Source organism: Vespa crabro, chromosome 12 (assembly GCF_910589235.1).
Source record: "Vespa crabro chromosome 12, iyVesCrab1.2, whole genome shotgun sequence".
NCBI lineage: Eukaryota > Metazoa > Arthropoda > Insecta > Hymenoptera > Vespidae > Vespa > Vespa crabro.
In genome coordinates, this window is record NC_060966.1 from 2,963,633 (window position 1) to 2,974,411 (window position 10,779).

Genomic DNA, 10,779 nt, shown 5'->3' on the forward strand with positions numbered 1-10,779 from the left:
ATTTTAGATATTAAATTTTCCATTAAATTCAAAAAATATGCATGCAATTGCGCTGTAATTATTATTTCATAATATAAGTTCATTTAAGGATAAATTCTCTAGGTTACATTAAAATTTGTTAACTTTGCGATCAACCTTCATGTAATATCGTTTAGTTTCATATGTAATGCTTCGTATATAAGTGTCCTTCTCATTCATTACCTTAATGTTATTGTTCATCATATCTTATGATGATATACAAAAAAATATTTCTTCAAAAATATTTTTTGCAATTGTACTTATTCATTGTTTGTTTTTTATTATCAAGGGCGAAATATTTGCCATTTCGAGGACTTTCAGAGTTGTACAAGGGACTCAACCATTGGGAATTTTCCATTTTTTTTCTATCCTCGTCCATTTTAGTATTGTTGAAATCTTTAAATATAACTGATAAATAATAGAATCTCATTATAATTTTTGAGCAGAAATCATACTCCGTATTTTTCAAATAACTTTTGCCGTCACAGGAAAAATTAAAGGATGTATTTACATCTGTAATTCGAACACGACGAAAAGAAAATTGTCCCGAACAAGGTATGTGTAGATCTAATGATGATCCAAGATATCCTTAATAACAAATTTCATTATATAGCTTCTACAGTTAAACGGATATTACTTATAAAAAAAGACATATATTCTCTCTATAAAGAATCGTATATTCTTGCCTAAAACTGTACTAGTCGTAAATCATTTTTAAGTACTTGCCTTGTTTATACCTTTAAGGGTATTTATTAGATCCTTTCAATGAAAATGAAGTTTCAACTATCCCATTTTAATAAATTTCCTTTAAAATTTTATTATCGTATACAGAAAAATATAAACGTGTAATGTGCGTATATATATACGTGAAAAGTAAAATATATATATAGCCATGTGTGTGAGCGTGTGTGTGTGTGTGTGTGTGTGTATATGTATATATATGCACTCACACACATATGTTCATATAGAAGAAAAGAAAAAATGCAACAAGAGAGGCAAATGAAAAGATAATTATCAATCGATCGGTACTAAATCAATATCAGTAAAGATAAAATCATTTTCTTCCCATTAATATGCATGCCAACATCGCGTGACTTCCGATCTATACGATATTCATTATAATTTAAGTCATATTAATTATCTAAATAGTTTAGAATCTCAGTCTTGTGCGACCTTCTTTCGCAATCGGATTGAAAATTTCCCATTTTCTTTAGAATGTATTCGTTGACACATTCAATTTGAAAACTATAATTATTCAATCGACAGATAAAAAAAATTGCGTTGGTTGTGTCATTGAAAATGTTTCTTCTTTTTTTTCTTTTTCTTCTGAAGACCGCAAGTACGTCTGACTTTCATTCTATAAGCGGCGAACAAACACCATTTCTCATAGATATTTGCAAATTATACGGACGGAAATCTGTAGTATTTTTATATGCTGAATCGGTAAAAGGTAAAGTTATTTTTCATTCTCTTTTCTTCATTTCTATCATATTTATTTTCATGTTCCTCAGAAATGGAAATGACAACGATGATGTTTAAATGGAGGCGTGCACTTTCTTAGGAAGGTATTGCGAGCACAAACTTGCATTTTTCACAATTGCACGAATCATCGTACTACGTAAAAGAAATTGTACGACCGTATTACATCGTAGTGATCCCTAATTACAACGCGATTAATGAGTTTTCTTTAACAACAAGTACCTTTGACATGTCTTTAGCTGTGTGGCTAGTGATATTCATTTACAAGGGACATAGTTCCGATTATTGTTACAATCCACCAGGTAATATATTTAATTTAAGATTCAACTCAGTAATGTTGGTTCGTTGTGGTACGGAAAATATTTTACGAGAATGGTATTCGGTCGATACGAATCTAATCGAGATCAATGATATAGCAACATGGAGCTTAGAAAAAGGAATCATTAAATTAGTTCCAGATTTTCTTTACGAAAGAAGATATAATTTACAGGGTTTGGTTATGAGTGCTGTTACACTCAAGGTAAAGCATTTTAGAGTAACGCTTACTCTATTTTATATTAAAAAAGATTTAACTTCATTTTTTTTTCTTTTTACTTTTTTTTTCCTTTAGGAGACAACATTTGTTAACATAAAGAAGAATGGAGAATTAGATGGCTTATTCGGTAAAATATTAAATGAGCTTAGTGCTGCTCTCAATTTTACTTTCGACATTGTCTCTGAAATGGAAGAATATGGAAGGTGGAATCCAAAAGAAAAAACTTGGTCTGGAGCAATTGCAGAAGTACATGCTGGACGTGCTGACATTGCTCTTGCAGAATTTTCCATTACCCATGAGAGATTAAATTCCGTTGACTTCACAATTCCTATTTTCACTTCCAAAAATTGTCTCTTCATTCGGAAACCAGAAAGACATGCGATTAAATGTACATCTTACTTTTCAGTACGATTGCGTTCGAATTTTTTATTAGTTTATTTTGCATAGATTAACCTTCATCAATCATAAAATTGTCACTTTTATAGACTTTTACTAATTCAGTTTGGATTACTACGTTTGTATTGTTAATTGCTGCATCGATCTTATTTATTTCCATCAAAATAAAAAGTGGGAATATATGTAAAATAGGACATTTATTATCTGATAATTTTCTAGATATTTGGGGCAGATATTTTGTCAACAGGGAATCGAAGGTTTGATTCAATATTTTTTGATTTATGTTTTATTTCTTTTTTTTTTTAATAATTATATTTCCATAAAATATTCCTTTGTTGTAGATTTTTCTAGTAGTTTTTTGTTAAGAATAATATACTTCTCTATATTTCTTTTGGTTATTGTCTTTTGGGCCGCATATTCAGCGGCTTTGGTAAGCTCTTTAACAACTGTTATGCACATCATACCCTTTGATTCATTAGAGAGCTTTCTTCAAGATGGTACATATCAACTTGTCGTCTTACATGGTACATCTTATTATGATAAATTTGCAGTAAGTATGATACATACGTCATTGTATATATATGTATATGACCTACGTTATAGTATGCAAAAGAAGTACAGGACAACAAAAAAATATATTTATTTGTAGAATTCGAATAATCCGATTGCAAAGAAATTAATGAAGTTGATGCTAGAAGAGAAAAAATTACATTTAACTGCTCTTGAGGGATTTAATATGGTACGAAGGACTATATATATATAATAGAAATGACATTTACATGAACAGGCTATAAAGAATCTACGGTGTAAACCTTCGGGAACATATTATTTATATGGGAGAGGAGAAAGAATATTGCTCCTAATCTTACAATTAGTGTACTGCTGTAATGTTTAATTTATTTGCTGTAATTAAATCTAAAATACTTGTTTCATTATATACAAATATGTTACGCGTCTATTCAATTTCTTTTTATACAGAATATATTTAATATTCAACGTTATTAATGTTGAAATTTATTATTTAAATATTGAATCTATCATAATTGTAGCTAATAGATTTAATTTGGAGAGAACTAAGATCTTTCTTAAAAGACTTGTAATTCCAAAATTAAGCAGTTCCGAACTCATATTAATACTTTCTCCTGTATATATGACGAATACATTCCTGAACTCTTGTTTGCTAGTTTCGTTAGATTTTTTTACACAGTTTTATTATTAATATCCGTTAATTAATTCCAGATTTGTAAAAATCCAAAATTAGCTTTTTACACATTTGACGATATGCAAAAGAGTATAGGTAATATAATACCATGTAATCTTATATGTGTTGAAACAGGAGATGTGAACAGTGTTGCTATAATTTTATCTAAGCACAATTCATTCACCGACGTCATCAATTTTCAGTAAGAACACAAGAATCTAATAATGTAAATTTTTAATTATCGTACGTTAATGCACTAGTTTATTTTAGGTTGCTGAGATTTCTCCACAATGGTATGATTAATCGTTTAAAAGAAACGATATTTACAAAGAAAACCGATGACATGATCAAGCACCAATCGGTTCTCCTAACCGACGTAATATCACTTATTCTTTTTATGTTAATTGGTATCATTTTGAGTATTTGTATATTTATCATAGAAAAATGTATTTTCATGTATAAAAGGAAGATTATGTCGATTTTAAATCGTATCCCGTCGATTAAGTTGTCAGAATTTTATCTACGGAGGAAAAAAGTTATTAGAAATATTGCAAAAAATTATGTAAATAGTAAATGTATTTACATAAAATAGCAACAATAATATATGTGCTCAATGAATTTTTATATTCAGATTAAAATTTTCTAATGGATTAGAAAATTAAATTTGGATAGCCAATTCATTGTTCTAAAATTTACTAAAAATTACGCTGAAAATTATGTTGATTTGACGTTTCTTCTAGATGCAATCACTATTCACTAATTCTTATTAAATTTCAATACATTTCTTAGAAGATAATATGTGGTTTCCTACTGCTTTTTCATGCATTTTCAATTTTATATCTATTTGTTAATGTAATCATTATGTAAAATTATTTTGCAAGGGAACGTTGAGTTCCCACTAATGATTCCTTTGAAATTCTTTATCCTCATGACGAATAGAATATGTTGCACACGAATACTTAACTTTGAATTACAAGTTAAAAGTCAGTTTCTCCTCAGGTTTTTTTAACAAATCTCTATCGAATCTTACATGTAAAATCACACTAAAATAGTCTTGAAATTTAATTTACTTCCACTTTGTACAGCGAAACGTTTATTTTTTTAATTCTTCTTTGGTCACTTTTTTTCAAATAATAATATATAATATAATAATAAATCATAATATAATACCTGACAATCACTTAATAGGTTGATGGCGAAGCAATTTTAATCAATAAATGTACGGAGAATCCTAACCCGATCGTTCATACATTAATGTAACAGCTATTATGATTTAACTATCGGAAATTTCATGTCTGTCTCTTTAATACTGAATACTTGTCGACATGAGTATTATTAAAAATGTCGTTTTTGTCACGCTACGTTTTTATGTTTAGTATGTTCATTGTCTGTAAATAAAACAGTTTTCTGAAGCAAAATTGTAACACTAATGAATTTTTTTTATCCATTTCTGTAATAGATTATAGGATTCTATAACGGAATTATAATAATTTTATTCATACTTAATACAAAAATATTACAATTTCATGTATGAATAAAAATATTTTTGATATAAGCTTATTGTGATAAGAAAAAGTTTTTATTTTATATTTATTACGCCGCTGGCATAATAACTCCAAGAAGACTGTTGCTTTTAGTGTTTGAATAGTTGCAACAATTATAGTAGAAAATAGCTGAGTTGTTAAATATTGAGAAGATTCAAATAAACAAAACTTTTGAAAATACATTTGTTTCGCCGTAATTACAAATTGGATAATACTTTTCAGTATACCTTTGTTAAAATGTATAGATAAGCATTATATTTTAATTACTCCTTATGATTTAAAGGGAGCTTATTGTAAAAAATTAATATCGATTAAATGATAGGAATACAGAGTATACAAGTTTGATTTTAACATTAATGAGATAACATATTTCGTGTAAATTTATTTTACATTCTGTTTGAACAGATACAACGAAAACGTAATTGTATTCTTTGAGAATTTATTCATTTCATATCCATTACAATTGTAATATCAGAAAATCATATCTTCCTGAAACAATTTCATCGTATAATATATAGGTATAATAGAATGAAAATATTTAAAAAATATTAGATTTTTCGATATTACATCTGCAACGAATAATTGATGTGAAATGATTACCGCATAATAGGATATTTTTATTGTATATATTCATACAAATTTTAAATTAAATTTACATAAAATATATTATATAATTAATGTTAGAATTAAATTTGCATATTTCGTTAAACATATTTATAACCAACTATAATAATTATTTACGGTACGCTCCCATTTGCGGCTAAGGTATTATTAAAATATAATGCTTATATATATACATATATATGTATATACGAAGGTCATTTAAAAAACAATAGCCGTTTGAATTGACGACAATATAAATATATTTTAAAAGGTATTCTATATTTATAACATCATTTTATTTGTAAATATATACATAGTTATTTTGTAATACGTTCGCTGTACTTATTTAATAGACTTTTATTTAAACGTCCGATGAGTTTTTTTTAATAATTTCGACATTTAATTTCCCTGCAAGATCATTTAACCATTGTTAGACACTATGCTATATTGTAAATTATTATTTTCTTCTTTTGTAATTATCAATAGATTCATTTTGAAAATTGCGGTCAAATGCGAATGACTGAACATTCAAACTCATCTGAATATATTCACTAAATTACAATATTCAGGTAGAAATTTCTTTTAATTTTTCAAAGACAGGCCAGTCGATAATAACGAACTATTCATCTGCCAGTTACGAAGCTCGACAAATTCCATTTCAAACGACCGTAACTTTGTTTATTTCTGAAATTATTCGATCAAATGTTTCAAAAATATTCTTAAAGTATCATCTTCGATCTTGTCGAATAGAAATATTTTCATTAAATGATTTTTTGTAAACATTTTAGATATAAATAAACATTGTTGCACACCATGTTTTAAATCACTATTTTCTGGGAGCATAATTCTTCCAAGAACTCTCTAAATTTAGCAAAAAAGTGGTAAACGTTCGAAGTCAAGTCTAAACTGTAAGAAGGATATTCCAATATCCCTTATTTAAAATATTTAAAAATGTTTTTGGTCTTCAGAGACACATGAAGACAAGCAAAATCGATTAAGGATAAATCAATACCAGTAAAGATAAAATCATTTTCTTCTCACTAATATGCATATGAACATCGCGTGACTTCCGATCTACACGATATTCGTTATAATCTAAGTCACATTAATTCTCTCAACAGTTTAGAATTGTAGTCTTATGCGACCTTCTTTCGTAATCGGATTGAAATTTTCCCTTTTTCTTTAGAACGTAGTCGTTGATACATTCAAATTGAAATATAGCACTATAATTATTCAATCGACAAACAAAAAAATGGCGATGGTTGTGTCATTGAAAATGTTTCTTCTTTTTTTTCTTTTTTTTCTGAAGACCGCAAGTTCGTCTGACTCTCATTCTATAAGCGACGAACAAACTCCATTTCTCATAGATATTTGCAAATTATACGGACCGAAATCTGTAGTATTTTTGTATGCCGAATCGATAAAAGGTAAAGATATTTTTCATTCTCTTTTCTTCGTTTCTATCATATTTATTTTCATGTTCCTCAGAAATGGAAATGACAACGATGATGTTTAAATGGAGGCGTGCACTTTCTCAGGAAGGTATTGCGAGCACAAACTTGCACTTTTCACAATTGCACGAATCATCGTACTACGTAAAAGAAATTGTACGACCGTATTACATCGTAGTGATCCCTAATTACAACGCGATTAATGAGTTTTCTTTAACAACAAGTACCTTTGACATGTCTTTAGCTGTGTGGCTAGTGATATTCATTTACAAGGGACATAGTTCCGATTATTGTTACAATCCACCAGGTAATATATTTAATTTAAGATTCAACTCAGTAATGTTGGTTCGTTGTGGTACGGAAAATATTTTACGAGAATGGTATTCGGTTGATGCTAATATACTCGAGATCAATGATATAGCAACGTGGAGCTTAGAAAAAGGAATCATTAAATTAGTTCCAGATTTTCTTTACGAAAGAAGATATAATTTACAGGGTTTGGTTATGAGAGCTGTTGCACTCAAGGTAAAGCATTTTCGTCTAAATGTTTACTCTATTTTATATTAAAAAAGATTTAACTTCATTTTTTTTTTTTTTACTTTTTTTTTCTTTAGGAAACAACATTCGTTAACATAAAGAAGAATGGAGAATTAGATGGTTTATTCGGTAAAATATTAAATGAGCTTAGTGCTGCTCTCAATTTTACTTTCGACATTGTCTCTGAAATGGAAGAATATGGAAGGTGGAATCCAAAAGAAAAAACTTGGTCTGGAGCAATTGCAGAAGTACATGCTGGACGTGCTGACATTGCTCTTGCAGAGTTTTCTATTAACAATGACAGATTAAATGCTGTTGATTTCACCCTTCCTATTTTCATCTCCAAAAACTATCTTTTCATTCGTAAACCAGAAACATTTGCGGTTAAATGGTCATCGTATTTTCTAGTATGATAACTTACAATCAAATTTTTTATTGTTTTATTTTGCATGGATTCACTATGTATAAAATTGTTACTTTTATAGACGTTCACTAATTCCGTTTGGATTGCTACGTTTGGACTGTTAATTGCTGCGTCGATCTTAGTGGCATTTCTCAAATTAAAACATGGGAACGTTCGTAAAACACATTTATTGTCCGATAATTTTCTAGAGATTTGGGGTATATTTTGTCATCAGGGATTGACAGGTTTGATTCGAAGTTTCTTATTTCACGTTTCATTTGATTCTTTTAATAATTATATTTCCACAACGTATTCTTTCTTTGTAGATTTTTCTGGTAGATCGTCGTTAAGAATAGCATACTTCTCTATATTTCTTCTAATTACCGTTTTATGGGCTGCATATTCAGCAGCTTTGATAAGTTTTTTAACGTCACCTATCCGTATCTTACCCTTTCACTCATTAGAGAGTTTCGTTCAAGACGGTACTTATCAACTTGCCGTCTTTCATGGATCATCTTATGATATGTTTGCAGTAAGTATGATAGAAACATCATTAAATGTACATGTATGTAACTTAAGTTATTGAATGCATACATATGTTTGTACGAAAACAGAAGTACAGAAAGACAAAGAAATATATTTATTTGTAGAATTCGCAAAATCCACTTGCGAAAAAAATAATGAAGTTGATGCTAGATGAAGAAAAATTGCCCATAACTGCACTGGAGGGATTTGAAAGAGTATTATCGAGTATTATACACAGGAATACATACATACATACACACATACACATAAATGGAATAACATTTACATGTACAGACTGTAACGATATTACAGGAATGTATTCCTTATATGTGAGAAGAAGAAAAGTATTGTTCTTAATCTCATGATTATGATTATGTATTGTAATTATGTTTAATTTATTTGCTAAAATTAAATCGAAAATTCTAATTACATTACATACACAGATATAACGATTGTGCCAAATTTTTTGTTATACAGAATTTCTCTAATATTCGATCTTATTAATATTGAAATTTCTTATTTTAATATTGAATGTATATTGAATGTAATTCCAGTAAAAAAACATAACTGAAAGGTGATCATATTAACATCTTACTTGAAAGTCTTATAATGACGAAATTATACAATTTGATAAATACTGATTTCATTCCCTCAACATATAAAGAATACATTATTTGACGGTTAGTTTCGTTACATTATGTATACAGTTTTATTATTAATATACATTGACATATTACAGATTTGTAACAATCCAAAACTAGCAATTTACACGTTTGATGAAATGAAAAAGAATATAGATAATAAACTACCATGTAATGTGATTCAAGTTGGAACAGGACGTATAAACTGTTTGGCTATAATTTTATCTAAACACAATCCATTCACCGACATCATCAATTTTCAGTAAGAACACAAAAATCTAATAATATAAATTTTTACTTATCATACGTTAAAGCATTAGCTCTTTTTAGTTTGCAGAAATTTGTCGGCAATGGTATGATAAATCGTTTAAAAGAAACGATATTTATAAAGAAATACGATGACATGATTAAGCACCAACCGGTTCTGCTAACTGACGTAATATCACTTATTTTTTTTATGTTAATTGGTATCGTTTTGAGTACTTGTGTACTAATCATAGAAAAGAGTATTATCGTTTATAAAAGGAAGAATATGTCGATTTTAAATCGATTTTAAATATGTCGATTTAAAGTATCCCGTCGATTAAATTGTCAACATTTTATGTATAAAGCAAAGAAGTTATTAGAAATATTGCAAAAAATTACACAAATAATAAATGTGCTTACATTGAATATCAGCGATAACAATAATATATGTGCTCAGTGAATTTTTATATTCAGATTATAATTTTCTAATGGAATGGTTCTAATTTCATCAGTTATAGCCGCTAAAAATTATGTTGATTTGGCTTTTCTTCTGAATACAATCATTTACTACTAATTCTTATAAAATTTAAATACATTTCTCAGATTAAATTTTGTGGTTTCCTGCTTCTTTTTCATTAATAAGCTATTAACTTTATATGTATTTGTTAATGTAAACACTCTTTAAATACTATACTAGTAATTATTACAACTTTAAAGTTACTTTTCAAGAGAACGGTTGAGCTCCGGCCAATGATTCCATTGAAACTTTTTATTTTCACGACGAATAGAATTTTGCACTGGACTAGCGATGATGGTCGCTTAATACGGAGGATCTGTCGACGGTCCGTCTTTTCCTTTCATTGTCAAAGTAGTAGGTCGACTGATTTCGATGAATAAGAGGAGCTACACAAGGTTCAGAAACCGTTGAAGGCCTTCAATAAATACCGTTCACCGCTTTTCCGCAAACTAAGTAGTCTGAAGATCCAGAACGCTCGAAAAATGAACTTATTTTTAAAAATCTATAAATTCAAATGTATTAAACGAATATTTTTTGGCCACATGCTAGTTTATGGATTAAACAATCTTTCATAGAAAAATTATATCAAAAATATTAAGAAATGGCGGCGCTGCAGTTGATGCCGCAGAGGTTCTCCCTCGGAATACGCATCACTGATCGAAAACAGATCTCTGTAATAACGC

At 28.6% G+C, this 10,779-nt stretch overlaps 1 protein-coding gene across 1 annotated transcript; it reads left to right on the top strand.

The window, feature by feature from the left end:
• Positions 1 to 7,028: 7,028 nt before the first annotated feature.
• On the top strand, positions 7,029 to 10,153 carry LOC124428371 (glutamate receptor 1-like). The gene is made up of 10 exons (XM_046972315.1): positions 7,029 to 7,037; positions 7,086 to 7,203; positions 7,265 to 7,752; positions 7,842 to 8,171; positions 8,250 to 8,412; positions 8,494 to 8,699; positions 8,818 to 8,907; positions 9,432 to 9,595; positions 9,664 to 9,839; positions 10,092 to 10,153. The coding sequence occupies exons 1-10, from the start codon at positions 7,029 to 7,031 to the stop codon at positions 10,151 to 10,153; spliced, it is 1,806 nt and encodes a 601-aa protein (XP_046828271.1).
• The last annotated feature ends 626 nt before the right edge of the window (positions 10,154 to 10,779 follow it).

Bases quoted from the DNA above. Each gene is read 5' to 3' on its own strand.
- LOC124428371 (XM_046972315.1), top strand. The intron at 7,204-7,264 runs GTAAAGATATTT...CATGTTCCTCAG, and splicing joins GTATGCCGAATCGATAAAAG to AAATGGAAATGACAACGATG. The intron at 7,753-7,841 runs GTAAAGCATTTT...TTTTTTCTTTAG, and splicing joins TGAGAGCTGTTGCACTCAAG to GAAACAACATTCGTTAACAT.